Source organism: Peromyscus californicus, unplaced genomic scaffold, assembly GCF_007827085.1.
Source record: "Peromyscus californicus insignis strain IS unplaced genomic scaffold, ASM782708v3 Scaffold_7__1_contigs__length_154581171, whole genome shotgun sequence".
NCBI classification, from domain to species: domain Eukaryota; kingdom Metazoa; phylum Chordata; class Mammalia; order Rodentia; family Cricetidae; genus Peromyscus; species Peromyscus californicus.
The window spans coordinates 149984044-149999983 of record NW_026294595.1 but is presented as its reverse complement, the minus strand read 5'-3'; the positions used below and the strand labels follow the sequence as shown (position 1 = coordinate 149999983).

General features: G+C 44.8%; 1 protein-coding gene across 2 annotated transcripts in view; it reads right to left on the bottom strand.

The window, feature by feature from the left end:
• Positions 1–650: 650 nt before the first annotated feature.
• Znf831 (zinc finger protein 831) overlaps positions 651–15940 on the bottom strand; it is a 107871-nt gene continuing 92581 nt past the window's right edge. For both annotated transcript variants that reach the window (XM_052723863.1, XM_052723862.1), the window contains 2 exons: positions 5283–5440; positions 651–4409 (listed from right to left, as the gene is read on the bottom strand). In XM_052723863.1, coding sequence (XP_052579823.1) covers positions 3597–4409; positions 5283–5440 — 971 coding nt within the window. In that variant the 3' untranslated portion in view covers positions 651–3596. The remainder of the gene's footprint in view (positions 4410–5282; positions 5441–15940) is intronic.

The following is a 15940-nucleotide window of genomic DNA, read 5'->3' as shown; positions in this document are numbered from 1 at the left end:
GAAGTTGAGGCACCAATTGCTTAAGATTCCTACATGAAGGTACATAAGGGTAGCAGTACTGGCAAAGAATGTACTGGCCTTGTTGTGAAACATTTTTTTATGTGTGGTGCTGGAAATTGAACTCAGGGCTGCATGCATGCCAGGCAAGCACTCTACCACTGAGCTCCATCCTCAGCACGGAAAAGAGTGCTGTGGGATGTTCTGTATGGCAAATGTGCTGCTGATTAGTCAATAAATAAATCACTGATTGGCCATTGGCTAGGCAGGAAGTGTAGGTGGGACAAGGAGGAGAATAAAGCTGGGAAGTGGAAGACTGAGTCAGAGAGACACTGCCAGCCGCCACGATGACAAACAGCATGTGAAGATGCCAGTAAGCCACGAGCCACGTGCCACGTGGCAAGGTATAGATTAATGAAAATGGATTAATTTAAGCTATAAGAACAGTTAGCAAGAAGCCTGCCACGGCCATACAGTTTGTAACCAATATAAGTCTCTGTGTTTACTTGGTCAGGTCTGAGCGGCTGTGGGACTGGCAGGTGAGAGAGATTTGCCCTGACCCTGGGCCAGGCAGGAAAACTCAAGCTACAAAAGAGATGTATTTTCCCTGAACCATCATGTGATGTGTGCTTGTAATATTGTCAAACTGCAGCAATGATCAACTGGTAATACCAGAATTTTATTTTAATAACGCAAGCTGAGTTTTGGGTTTTATGGGTAAATGTTTTCTCATAATTTTCTTATAATTGTATTTTGCCTTAAGAAAATTAGATTTATAAAAACCAGTGACTGTTTGTTATATAATACATATATATATTATAAAAAGGACTTCCCATTAAAACCAAACCAAACCAAACAATATCTTACTTTAGGATAATTTTTAGCAGCTAGCTCCTCCCAAGCTCATTCAAAATAATTGTTTGGTTTAAAAAAAATCTATTGAAATACAAGGTTCACAAATTCATGTTGATTTAAAGTAAAGGACTCCTGGGAAGATTGAAACTCACTAAATGGCCAGGTGAAGTGGCGGGTCTGGTGAGGTGCCTGTCTTTGTAACAGACACAGGGGTTTAAAGATAGAATCAATATCTCACAATGTTGTATATAGGCTTGGGAGTGGCAGCTGGCTATGGTGGCCCAGAAGAGGCAGAACTCCTACTGTGACATGTGGCATAGTGTGCTTTTTAGGGCCACAGTTATGACATGGGCATGGTGACCCTCTTAGATTTCAGTAGTCACCTGGAAATAAGGATCTAGAGCAGCGGTTCTCAACCTTCCTGATAGGGTGGCCTTTAATAGAGTCCCTCATGGTGTGGTGACCCCCAACCATAAAATTATTTTCATTGCTACTTCAAAACTGTGATTTTGCCACTGTTGTGAGCCATAATGTAAACATGTGTTTTCTGATGGTTTTAGGTGACCCTATGAAAGGGGTCTTGACCCCTAGGTTGAGAACCACTGATCTAAAAGGTAATTTTTTTCTTCTCTTGGCCTGTACCTGCTGAGGCAAAGGAGCCAGTTCTATATACATGTTCTCTTCCACTCAGTTTATGCCCTTTGTTTTATAATTCTGATTTATAAGGTAGGTGATTGTACCCCAAAATCAAGAATTCTGGTGGGGGAGGAACTTGATGAACGTTCCCTCAGCTCACATATTACATAGCAGTAATATCTGAACAGTATTTGTGAATCAGTCCCCCAAATGACAACTCTGGAGCAATGGTTTCCTCGGGGACATTTCCAGGCTATGAAGACACAGATGTAAGGGAGCCTTGGTCTCTCTATCAGCTACTCCCGCCAGGATTTAGCCCCCACAAACACAGTTAGCTCCTCTGTCCAGGTCTCATTCTCATCCAGGGAAACATGCACAGAGGCAGCCGTCACGAGGTCTCCCAGCCAAAGACCCAATCAGGATCATGTCTCTCTTCCATGGGACTCTGACAGCTTCTTCCAGTGCCCTTCTCAGGCACAGGCCACCCAAAGGGTAGCCAATCACCATGTCATTCTCATTTGATTTAAGAAGCATACAGAGGCAATGTCTAGTTTTTTTCAACTCCTGTTGACTGGGTTTGAGATCAGTGATATATTTCTGAACATGTGTATGATGAACACAGGCATAGGTACATAATAGCAGGAATCTGTTCTTGCACTGAAGCTCTCTGTGGATAACAGCAAAGCTGGAAAGGTTACATGAAAGTACTTGAAACTGTACCATACTTCCTCACAGGTAAGGACTTAGGAAACTATGTTCATGAGTGTGAGATGCTTCTCATGGTTGCCTTGCCTGAGAGCACAGGATGTCACATGAGCATCATTACCTCAGAGTTAAGCCAAGTTTGGCTAGAAATCACAAATTGTACAAAATCATACCAAGGCAAATAAAAAACCATAGAGGAATGGACAGTGTAAACTTCTTGAAGTTTCCCTCTCAAATAATTAACAGGAAGAAGAGAAAGCCTGGGAACCCGGGGCCTGCGTGGAAGGCTGACTGATGCAGACCTATTTGCCTCTACACAGGGGCGCACTGGCTTGGAATACTGGGGGATTTGATCTGTGCTGTTCTGAAATGCACAATATAAAGGCTGATTTAATTTGACAGCAAAATAACACCAAGTCCCCAAAATAAAATTACCAAGATGTAAAACAGCGTCAAAACTCCAATTAGTTTTATGTCCTGGAAGCTTCTGGAGGAAGCCTGAAAGACTCCATCATGAGGCACAGGCATCAGTTCAAGCTGTACAGATTACTAAAATGTAACCCTCTAATTGAAATTGCTCAGAGCCCAATATGACAAAAATAATCAAAGGAAAATAAGTGAATTTTCCCCCTTTTAAAATAATGACTCATTCTAGTGACTATTTTACTGACTTAATGCAATGTTCCTTTGCAAGATCTAAAAAAAGAAAAAACAAAAATCACCACGCTTTTTTTTGGCGGGGGGGGGGGGGTCTCTCACAGAAAAGGCACCAGGTACAAGGGCCATACGTGCTTGTGTTTTTGAACCAGAAACAAGTATTGACCATTTGTGCAACATTTAAAAGGGCTTTAGGCATGGTGATGTGTATTTACACTGTCCATTGGGATGGCTGGCCCTGACCAGTTTTTGAATGCATCTGGATTCAAAAGTTCACAGAACCATCCTGATGCCCAGTTCACACCCCATCCTTTTTCGTCAAGCTCCCCCAGTGACCCAGGTGTGCTTGCCACTCGTCACATAGTGATGAAGAGGTCAGGGGCTTGACCTTGCAGGGTCTCCCTGGTCAGGAGCAATGTCACATATGGCTCTTCCGGTCAGTGTCATTTTACTGGATGAGGCAGTATAGATTACTGCATCAAGTTGGAGTCCCTTGAGAGTGTACTTCTGGCCATCTTGACTCTTCCAGGTGATGGTGGGAAGAGGTCAAAGCCTGTCTGAGAGAAGCTAAAGAAGGTAAGGCTGGATCTGGGCATGGTGTTGGTTAGAGCTGGCTTAAAGGAATCTCAGATGGCTTTCAGAGTCTGTGGATGTTTTATAGAGCTCAGTGCCCATTCCACTTGGTCATGCTGTCTCGGAGGATCCCCAGGCCTTGGCCATCACCACCATCTTTCTCTGGAAGCACATCATACCTCTATGACCAGTCTGTCTTCATCATCGCTGCTGGAGTCACTGAATTCCACCCGAGTCTGCTTTCTCATTCCCTCCAAACTCCTTTTTCGGATAGATCTCAAGGGGGCTTCAGAGACTTCGGAGGGTTGCCCTTGGTCAGAAGGAGCCACGACACTCTTGGGGGTAATTAATCCTTCAGTGTGACATGTCCTACTCTCACTCCCTAAAGCAGCACACTGGATGGCCACTTCCCCATGTCCATATTGGCTCCAGGAAGGAAAATCTGCCTGAGGTCTCACTTCCTCCTGTTGTGAACTGGTTGAAGTTGGGCCTGATGGCGGTATTTCTAAATGGGTTTCTCCAGGTGCTATTTTACCAGGTGAAGGTCTCCCTGGCAGCAGCGCCTGTACTATGCTTTCTGGCATGGCTCTCCTATCTGCAGAGCTTTGTGCCAGAGCCTCCTCTGCACAGGACTCTGCACTGTGAACCTCCAGGGTTTTGTGTCCTGTTCGTGTCCCTGCAGAAACACAGACGGCAGCCACAGAGGTAGCAATGTCATGGTGGGGAAATGTCCCTTTAGATCTAAAGGACGGAGGTGGCTCTGAAACATCTGGGGAGATGCACAGGTTGGGAACTACGGAGACTTGTTCCTGGGAAGGCGGCAGTGGAGTCCCTGGGGGTCCAACATCAAAACTCTTGCCCTGGAGCAGAGGATCTTCCTGAAGCACTGCCAAGTATGCATTACATTGCAGAGCTAGTCCTGAGCCATCAGCATACTCCTTCTCCAGAGAACAGTCATTATGCTCACCAGCAGATAGAGAAACATCCTACAATAAAGTGCAAAGGAAAAGAAATGGGGGGAAAGGTTAATTGGCATAAAGAAAACTGTGGTCAGAAACACAGTCCGCAATGAAAGCAAGGTCTTGAGGTCCTGATGACTCCTCCCTGAGCGTGAACCTCAATAGGATGTCCTCAATAAGTTTCCATTAATAACTAATCAGCACATTAACCTCAGCCAAGCTCCTGATTGATACAAAAGAGGTCTCTGCGTAAAGCCGAACAACTCTATTATCCAGCTGGCCCCACACTTCCTGTCTCCACCTAGGGAGCTTTCACACTGTAGTAACACTCAACATGTGCTAGCATCTTTCTTCTCCAGGGAATTATTTACACAGACTTGGAGTTTTCAAGAAAACTTACCAACAGTTTCATAGCCAAAGCCGGCCAATTGTACATGTGACACACGACACAGCCTCAGGTGTGTGTCAACCTTCCACCTGGCTCACACCAGGCTTTCTTGGTTGTTTTTCAGTGCACACACCAGACTAGCTGGCCCCAGAACTTTTAGGGGTTTTCCTATCTCCACCTCCCATCTTCCTGTAGGAGTGTTGAGGTTACAGACCTTCAAGATATGCATCCAGCTTTGATGTGGGCACTGGGGATTTGAACTCCAGTCCTCACACTTGAACAGCAAGTGTTTTACTTACTGATCCATATCCCCAGCCCAAAGTTATCTAATTTTGTTAGTGTAGACTATTTGGGAATGTTTTCTTGGTTGCTTTGTTTTGTTGTCTGGTTTTAGGTTCTGGGGAGCCCCAGAAGGAGACCAGGAAATTTTACCACATAGGTAGTGATTAGGAAATAAAGGCACAAGTCTATATGATGGGTAGACAGTGGCGCCTCAGAATGGTGGCTCCCACCTTCAGAGCTGAATTGTCTCGTTCCAGGTTGGTTTTTGAGCTTGTGTCAGGAGAGATGGGTCCTGAAGTCTCTTGGGAGTCACGGTCCTTCTCTTTGTTCCCATGACCAACAGGCAAGTCTGTGCTGGCACAAGATGATTCTCCCTGCAGATTTAGACCTGAAAGAGGGAACATAGTCTTTTTTATATACATCTAGAATCATGAAGTGGGCCAAGAATGACTAGTAGGCTGTCCGAGTCTCCACAGTGAACCTCAGCTCACACAATGTGTACAGGACTCTGGTTACCTCCAATTCACACTTAGCAAATGCATTGTCCTCACTTCCTCCAAGGAAGGAAATGGTAAAAACCAAGCTGCCAAGTTGATGACTCCATACCATATTACAATGACCATATACATTGTAAATAGTGTTCGTCGTGGTGTCTGTTCTCATCACAGAGCTACCCTCCAGCTAGGCTTCTTTGGGTTAACTTGAGATCACTTTGAGTCCCTTGGTCCTAAGCCAGGTGGCAAGATTAGAGAACTTGCTAGACCACAGGTGAGAACACCTTAGTGATGACACGTCTTGGTCTCTACCAGAGTGCCAGGCAGCAGGGGGTGAGGTGGGTACCTGGGATGTTGTCATTTACTATGGCAGTTGTCTCCGTGTGGGAAAGGAAAAGACAGAATAACCTCTTAGACCTGCTCCCCCTTGGCCCCCCTTCCTCTCTCTTCCATTTCCTCACAGAAACCCACAGTCAGGCCAAAAGAACCACGAGGTAATCCTTTCCAAGAAGGTAGACTGCATTATGAGATGAGCTGAAAAAAAACTTTCTAGAATGCCTGGATCCCTGGAAGATGCACTGGGCACACTGTCAAATCTGCTCTTATTTTGATTAAAGTTCTACATGCACCAGAGTTTGAAAACCTCAAACGTTTCTACTTATTAGGAAAGCTGACAACCTGTCCACCCAGCCATCTTTTTTTTTTCATTCTGGAGTCTTCTGAGATTCATCTCTCCCTCTTGTTTAGATTACAGGCTAACTTAAGACCTCCCTCAAGGACAGAAGAGAGTAGCTATTCCTCTAAGACCCTCCCTCCAAGACTTCAGCTCCCTTGCACACAGCACACCTGTCGTGCTCATCCTCTTAACCTTCATATGCGGAGCCCTGACTCCACGCCTTGTTTAGGTGGCTAGTCTAAGCCAGGTGCACACCTGTCACAACTGAGCTGTGTTGAACATTGAGATTGCATTGCCTTTTTTAAACAAAATTGTCTTCCTCAGAGTTAATAAGTTTTGAAGTCCCCGACACTTTCTCTGTTTACCTTTCTACAGACATATTAAAACCATTCCCCAGACTCCCAAACTGTCTAATGCTTGATTTCTCTTTGGACAAGCTAAAGCTCATGCATTAAGCTTGTAGTAAATGTTATGGGTTCTCTATTCCCATTTTAAAAAATGGAAGGAAGGAAGGAAGGAAGGAAGGAAGGAAGGAAGGGAGGGAGGGAGGGGAGAAGGGAGGGAGGGGAAGGAAGGGAAGAAGGGAGGGAAGGAGGGAGAGAGGGGGAAGGGACAAGAAAATTGAAGGAGGGAAGAATGAATGGAGGAAGGAAAAAAGACAGAAAAATTATGATAATAATAATAATAATAATAATAATAATAATAAACAATTTGGCCTTCACAGGTAGCTTTTCCACTGTAGGCCTCACTATTACAGGGTCACCTGGCTACATTGTCAAGTTAGAAACCTAAAACCTATGTTGGGTACAATGCTATGCACTTGTAAACCCTGCACAGGGGAAACTGAGGCAGAAGGATCACTGGGTCTTGCTTGCTGGCCAGTCTAGCCAAGTGAGTGAGCCCCAGGCCAGGGGGCCATGCTATCTGAAAATAAACCAGGTCAATGGCACCTATGTCCTCTCTACACATGGTGTCACCTCCTCAATCCATCTCCTATGGGCATGGGTATCACAAACCCATGATGCCTAAATTTTCCTGGGCTTCTAAAAGCAAACAAAGTGTGTAGAAATATGCCACCCCTTATATTTAAGCACAAAAATCTAAAAAGATCTTCCATCTTCACAGGTCAGCTGCTAGGTTTACTGTGTACACTAATCCTGAGCAAACCCGCTTTGAAAATGAACAGGGAAGCACAAAGGGTTAAAGAATTGTGGGCTTCCCTCCCAGGCCGCCCCGGTGATGAGCACGTGTGAGTGCTGTGATGATGGGGCAGCCAGCTGCTGGCACACCTCCTCTGGGCTCAGCAAAGCAGGTAATGCATTGCCCAAGAACCCAGAGACCCCACAACTGAGAGGAACCTGGTCCTCAAGGGACTCTGCTCTAACGGGGACAGGGGACCTGTGATGAGGGCAGGGACACGGAAAGGAGTGCAGGTGATACAGGGCTCATGAAGCCACCAGACAGAGGGTAGGGATATGGCAGAGTGACAACCAGGAACTGCTGTAGACAGAACAAGACACAGGAGGTAATGGAGAACCCAGCCACAAAGGTGGGGAAACCCTGGAGAGATGGTTAATGGCACTGAGAGTGATTGCACGGTCCACATGCCAAGGATATTCTAGAAGACAAAGAACAAACACTAGTAAAGAATCTAGGGACTAAGGGACTATAGCGAGGCCGCGGACACCAGTGTGGAAGGAGGGTGTGAGCAAAGGGGATGAAGTAAAGGTAGGGTGTCAACAGGGATTTTCATCTCAGAGTACAAATGCCGTCTGGGAAAGAGCCAGTGTTTTCAGTGTGGGTCAACATTTGTTTTTTCAAAGACACGCGTTGATGCCACCTGAAGATTGGCCTGCAAGAAGGAAAGCATCCGAGGTAGAAAGCCAGTTCCCAGGTCTCTAGGGTCTCCTGGGGGCCCAGATTCCATGTCTCGACCAGGATGCTGAACATCAATGTGGAGAAAGTGGGTTGATTCGGGGTCTGCTTCCATCCTCACCAGGAAGCTGTCACAATGGCTGACATGTCTAGAGATCCATGGTCTGTCAAGGACAGCCACTCACTGTTAAGTGGATCAAGCTTCATCCCCACAGTGACGAAATGACCAGGCAATTCATTCAATTTAATGAAGAAATAAAACCAATTAGTATAGAGAAAATAATCAGATTGGCCAAACGTCTTCCCAACAGGTTGTTTGGGTTTTTAAGCTTAAGCAGAAAGGTCGTGTGCACATTTGACTGATAACTTCTGGCTCATCTGAGAGAGCAAAGGAAGAAAATCTATTGATTTAATTTGCTTTCAACCCTACAGTGTACAGAGAAAAGTGAATTATCTCTAATAATTGTGAAAAATGCCCAAAAAATGTCACCGAAGTGTGTTAAACTAATTTGGATTATTGAAGCAGGACACTAACTTGCTTTGAAATGAATGGCCCCTTTCCAAAAGCAAGCCCTGCTCTGGTCAGATCTTAAAGTGCAAAATGCCATCCTGTTTAGGCTTCAGCTCCATACCCTATGAATCACTTCCCCATCTTCAGAATTACAGATTCTACCATCTCCATGTATCTTCAGAACCCGACTGCCCACACTTGATTACAGGAATCTTATTAGAGAATTCTCTCACCAAGGCTCTCTGCTGCGTGTTCTTCCCCTGATTAAAGGCCGCACTCTTAATAATTTCTCTCAGAAATAATTGCGGTACCACGTCAGGAAGAAGAGACTGCTTAAGCAGTTACAGCAATTGCAAATTTAGCCCTCTTGAAAAGGCTACAAGAAACTGTAAAATAACTAAAAAGAAAACACGGGCAGAGACAGCACGACAGACTGACAGTGGCATTATCGGCCTCTTTAATGTCAAATCTGCTCCGGGCTGTCTCATTTCCAGGCCTTATTAACATGCTAATAAATGTATTACTCAAATATCATTATCTCAAAATGTGAGTAATTTGAATAATTTCTTTTGGTTCATCCCAATAGCTCCCCAAATTCCATTCATGTGGAGTCCACAGACTCAGAAATCTGAAGTTGGAATGTAAGCCTCCAGTATCAGCTTGCTGCCCTTCTAAGCGAGCGGAAATTATAAACAGGAAGGTGGGTTCGTCTCTGGAACTCGTAATTGATTTGAGATTAAATTGTTCAAAAGTGTCTCTGCCATTAAAGAACACACAATGTGCTGACAATTAAAACAAGCAATCGCTTACAAAAAAAGCTGGGCAGATCTTTAAAACTAATCACATTGTGAATGGTCATTTGCTCATTTATTCAAGTATTTATTGAATCCATTTTAAGTCTATATTTTTGAGCCCGTATTGTTGAGCTTGAGTATTGACCGAACACTGAGTGTGGCCAATATTGTTCCAAGAGCTAAGGCGTTCATTCGGCAGTAAGGGAGGCTGATACCCCTCATGGAGATTACTACCTAATAGGGACAGAGATTTATTTTATCCTGAACATGTTGTTACTATTATTGTCGGAGGGTACACGTAACGTACCACAGTGCACATGCGGAGTCCAGAGGGTAACTTTCAGAAGTCAGTTCTCTCCTTCTACCGTGTAGGTCCCTGGGCTGAACTCAGATCATCAGGTTTGACAACAAAGGCCTTTACCCACTGAGCCATAATCACACACACAAAAATGTTACCAAGCAGGTGCCATCAACACTGTGAAAGATGCAGCAAGAAGATGCTCAGACATCGAGGTGACGTCCCAACCCCACCGCTATCCACAGGAAGACTTGAAACCATGCAGGCAGTACCTGTCCCCAGGGCCGTGCCACTCATGAATCTGAACTATTCGGCCATGGAATTATCCCATCGTTTTCTTGAAGTCCCTATTGTACACCTGGGGCCTTGTCTGAGGGTCCCTTCATTCGTTGCTGACATGTGACTGTTTATGTAATCTCTTTAGGAAGCAGTATGGTGCAAAGTGGAGGCAGAAGGGCCTTGGGTCCTCTCTGCAGAGAAGATGAGCGATGCTGGATGCTGACGGCAGCCAGGAAGTAATGGGAAGGCCAGAAGCTGGTGGGTGGTTGGCGAGCTGGCAGAGACAGCTTCAGCCTCCAGTTCTACCAGCAGGAGGGACCCAAGAGAGGACCAGGAAAGTGCATTGAGCAAGGGGAGCCTCTGGTATTTCTGTTCTAATGCAATCTTTGGAAGGTTCTCCTCAGACTCATCATGAGTCTTTTCTCTCTAAGGTCACTTTCTTGGCAATTCTCATCACTTCAGTTTCTCTGGTGAAAGGCAATCAGCCTCTCCCCTCACAGACATCCTGTGCCTTGACTATGTTTAGGACAAAATGGTGCTTAAAATCTTGCCTGGAGTCTTTAAAAAAATTTTTTTTAACATGTCCATTCTACAAAAGTGCACCTTTCAAATACAGAGTCAAGATAGGATTCTGAGATCATAATGGAAGGTGATTAGATAGATGTCAGCGTTGAATGCTGAGGTGAACCCAGGCTGGCACTCTACACGTCCTGATTTTTAAAGTCTCTTGTTGCTGAGTGGAAATTGTGTATGGGTCTCTTCCTGGGATGCAATCAACATACCTGTGGCGGAGAGTCATCACTCCTTAAGATTTACACAGCCAGGATGGGGGAAAAATTATTCCGTCTCAGCAATTTCAGAGAACTGTGATTTAACTAATAGCTTTAGAGGTAGAATTAATACTCTTCCATTAATCCTAATAATAATAATGGAAGTGTGGGGAGGTCATTAGAAGAGATGTAGGAGGGCCTGTTGGAGAGGGATGGTCCTCCATACCTCAGAAACCCCTTCTGAGGACAACCCCACAGAACCCCAGGCCTAAGCCTAGAGGCCAGCCCCCGGAGCAGGTGAGATGCCCAAGGCAGGCACAGCAGTCAACAAAGGCAGGGCCTGGTTTTGTCCCAGGTCACCTGCAGCCATCTGTACACAGTGTTCAGAAAAGTGGGCCCTTGATATGTGTGGAGTTAGAAAACTTTTACTTCAGGACCACCTGCCATTGTCATGATCCACAAGTCTTGTTTCAGGGTGAACCAGCATGTCTGGATCACATGATCCTCTCGGCTTGTTTCAATTCTGTGCATGGGGCTGGTTTGAAATGTTTTGAAAGCTAGTTGTGAGATCGAATTCAATCCTGCCAGTGAATTAATCAAACTTGCCTAGCACCATCACTGAGCTGTTTATCTTACATTTGCTGAAGAAAATCACCTACACAGGTTAGGTGGTCTGTGCAAAGTGGTGGTTCGCAAGCAGAAAGTAATGAGAGAGTGTGGGGCGTGACCGAGGTGTCCTCACTGGAAAAGACCTAACAAGTGGCACATTCAGAGAGGCTACCTGGGTGCAGGGACACATGACCAGACCCCTGGTGGGCCTTTGGGATTTGTGAGGTAGAGGCAGGAGGATTGGAAGTTTAGTGCCACACTCAGTTATATAGTGAGTTTAAGACCAGCTTGGGCTACAGGAAGCTTTGTCAAAAAAAAAAAAAGTAATCTAGAAAATATTTGCCAGACTGTGAAAATTGTGCTGGTAGTATCATAAAGTGAGATAATACCCACACCACCATCCAAGAGACAATGGCTGTTGGTTAGAACAGTAAGGAGGGAGACAGTAGAAACCAACATTAGGAACAGCTGCCTACAGAGTCAAGGTTGGGTATCTAAATGACACGGCCCCTCACGGTAAGATTTTTATGCCACTATATAAACAACATATATGTTATGTGCACAGAGAGAATGTCGTATAAGATGTGGGAAGAAGGAAAGAACTGCTGGCCACTTCTAGTCTTAGCTTCCTTCCCTGTTGCCATGATGACTAAACGTTCTGACAAAGGCAACTTAAAGGAGAAAGGGTTTGTTCTGGCTGACATTCCAGGTACAGCTCATCACACTGAGCAGCCCAGGCAGCTGGAAGCAGCTTGAAGCAGCTCATCACACAGTCTGGAAGCAGAGAGCAGTGAGCACATGCTGCTCATCTCACTGTCTCCATCTGCACTGTCCACAATTCCCTGTCCACGAAATGGCGCCACTTAGAGTGGTCTTCTTACCTCAACTAAAGTGTGTCTTCTTCGTGTGTGTGTGTGTGTGTGTATGTGTGTGTGTGTGTATCTGTGAGTCTGTGTGTGTGTCTGTGTATGTATATCTGTGTGAGTCTGTGTGTATCTGTATGTGTATCTGTGTGTGTCTGTGTGTGTGTTTGTAGTGTGAATGAGGCTGAGAAATGGTATATTTTCCTTTGCTCCTTGTCATTGCTGTTTATTACAAAGAAAAACTAAAAGGCAAATTATGATGTTGCCTCTAAAATTGGGGCTGAAAACAATGAGGATACCTCCCAGCAGGTGCCCATATGTGTTAAAATGCACTTAAAAGTCAAATCAGCGCTGTCACCCAAGGGCCAGAACAGGTTGCTGAGAGTGAGATAGAACCTCCCAGGCAGTAATTAAAGCACAGATTCTCTAGCAGAGTTGAGAGGCTCATGAAAAGAAGAGGAAAAAGTGTTTATTTGATTGTTTCATCTCTAACCAAATCTGTGGTATTTTTTACTGCCTCTTTTCAGCCTTGCCTCTCCTGAACCGTCTCTTTATTCCCTCATATTCCTCTCTTCTTCTTTGAGGAAAGTTAATCAGTCTGAGAAAACTTCACTTACTATCCTTCCTCTACTTGGCCGAAAATCACCCATATTTGAGTGGGAGAGCATACTTAAATTCTTTTGCTAAGTCAAAACTTTAACCATGCCCAGACAATAAGAGAATGCGCCAAAATAAAGAAAGAACAAATTGTAGAGAAGAAAGGAATCCAAATGAAGGGGGATGTTAATATTATTTGAATCCTTTAGTGTCAAAATTAATTCAAGAGAATCTACTTTATGGGTCATTAATTTCAAACTTTCTTAACTCTAAATGAAAATGGTAGAGAGAAAAGTTCAGGCTTTGGAATATAATTGATGTGTTTAAGCCATTGCTTCATCGTTTCTGAAGATTTACACCCTGCAGAAGGAGGGGGTATCCTGCTTCAGCAATTCTGTAAGCAATATTACTTAAATAATGGCTTTGGGAAAGAATATCTCCTATTAATTCTGACAGGAAAAATAATGTTGCAGATCCATTAGCTCTCGTCGGAGAAAAGGGAGGGAGTCGGTGGGTGAGGGAGCCCTGCAGTTCAGGCTGCCATCTTGATTCTGCTAGAGAAAACATTCTGGAATGGTGTGTGACAGTGCGGGCCCCAACCCACAACCCCCATCCCTTCATGGTACACACAGGTTGTAACACACATACACACATAACACTTGGTTCTCTGTCTCTTATGCATAATAGGTAAACATTTCATCTCTGAACGTGCCTGTCAGAGCAGACAGGCAACTACATGAGGGTGTGTGTGTGTGTGTGTGTGTGTGTGTGCATGTGCGTGTACATCCAGTTAAGAACTTCAGTTAGTTATGTGATAATTCCAAAGAATATATGCAGACAAGGAATAAGGACAGAAGACCTCCCTCACCCCACCCTGCCCTGGAGTTAAATATAGGTTCATTGCTAATGATTGAAGGAATGGAGTTTTTCACAGATGATGTAGTGTCCACGTGACTGAAAAGAAGGAATTAAACCTAATTATACAATGATTGCTGCCATGGTAAATGCCACAAAAAGATGGGCTGCAAATTATGCCATAAGAGCGCCTCATCTGATTCAAGTGTCAGAAGTGGACAGCCTAAGGAATCACGGAAATGTCACCTCCCAAAAGCATTCAAGGAGAGACATCATGGTCACGGAGCCACAAGTCCAGCTCTCCAGAGAGACCGGGTCAAAGGAACAGAAAAACACAGTTTTCACAATTTCACCGTGTAGCAGAACATTCCCTCTTCTGAGTGTCTGAAAGTTTGTCTCTCTGAAGTAATCACACATTTTACGTCAGAGTCTGCCTTTCTTAGTAGTGTCCAGTTCCTTGTTATTTAATTTAACATTTAATTTAGCCAATTAATTTAACATTTCTCTTTGAAGGTTATTTTTCCCTTTTTCTGAAAGACATATCAATGTATGTAGAGTCATGTTAAAAAAATCAGTCAAGTTAAAGTTTTTGCCCAAATCATAGCCTGTACCTAAAAATACAAGAAGAAGAAGGTGGAGGAGAAAGAGATAGGGAGGAAGGGGAGGAGCAGGAGGAGCAGGAAGTAGAACTACCTTTTTTTTTTTTTTTTTTGAGACAGGGTCTCTCTGTAGCTTTGGAGCCTGTCCTGGAACTCTATAGACCAGGCTGGCCTCGAACTCACAGAGGTCCGCCTGTTTCTGCCTCCAGAGAGCTGGGATGAAGGGCAGCTGTAATAGCATTATTGAAATGCTCTTTGAGATCTGTACCACCACAACTGAGCTCCAGTGACCCTCCTCCAGGCTGAAAGGGTAGCTCAGGAGGAAGCGCTTGCCTTGCAAACATGACAACCTGAGCTAGGACCTCCAGCACCACGTACAGCAGTGCGCACTTGCAATCTCATCGTTGGGGAGGCAGAGACAGGCAGCCTGATGGTCTAGCCTAATGGCTGAGCCCCAGGTTCCAGGGAGAGAGATTCTGTCTCAAAACACAAGGTGGCCAGCTACTGAGTATTGACACCTGAGGTTGACCTCTCAACTCCATGCTCATATGCCCACATACACATGTTTTTGTACAGACACATGCAGACAACACACGCCCCTCACACACTCATGCACACTTACTCTGAATCATTACTTTTTAATGCTTCTTACAACCGAATGAGCCTGTGAAAGGCAGGTCCATTTCTCAAAATGTAACTGAGTTATTTGGAAGAGCTCATTTTTCCTTGCATCCTTAAAAAGGAGAAATTGATCCATTTCAATGATAATAGCCAGGGAGAAAGATCTTCCCTTGGCTCCCCCATTAATCCTGAGAGGGCGTGGGTGGGGGATGGCTTAAGTCAAAGGAAAGGCAGAGGCAAGAAAGGAAATGTGGGAGCTGGCCCCATCAATTTTGGTTTTCCAATCACCTTAGGGAGAAACAAAATTAGGTGCAGTCTCTGTGGAAAGATAAATGTTCAGAGAGAATTGTGGTCTTTGATCAATCCCAAATTTCAGAAAAGCAGAGAGGGGGCAGTGTGCTGCTTTTACTGGTTCTGAGTGTAGAGCTTGGTGATTTTTCCTCACTTACACGGATCTGGCTCTCGCCATCCCTTCTTTTTGTGTGCAGGAGAGGGGCCTTGGGAAAGCCAGCAAAAAGAAACTTCTTCTAAACAGGACTAGTGGAAGAGTGGGGGCCTGAAATATTCTTAGGAGTGAGGGACTAAGATAAAGGGAGAAGAATAAAAAAGAAGAAATGTTTACGCCAAAACTCACTCAAGAACACTTTCTGACTCAGGAGTGTGGGAAAGAAATTAAGCGGGTGGACAAAGGGACCACTGAAGTGTTTTCGGCTTGGCTTCATCTTGCAATACGGCTGCGCAACAACCCACTGAAGTAGTGTTTTCTCAGCAGAAGCACGGTGTGGTTTCTATGGATTCCCATAAGAGAACAAAGGGGGCCGTCACGAGTTCTTCCAGACCCAAGTGGAGAAGACATATCAAGAGGCAGCAGAGCTGGACTAAGAGTGGATCACATAGTCTTGAACTTGGAGGTTGGGCCTGTTGCTTCAGAGCCGAAGCAAGAGCGGCAGAACAAGAGGGATGGTGGTGAAGACAGCCCGACTCCTACAGAAACCTACAGAGTTACTTTGCAAACTCACACCAGCTTTAGAAATTCCCTCTTTTGTG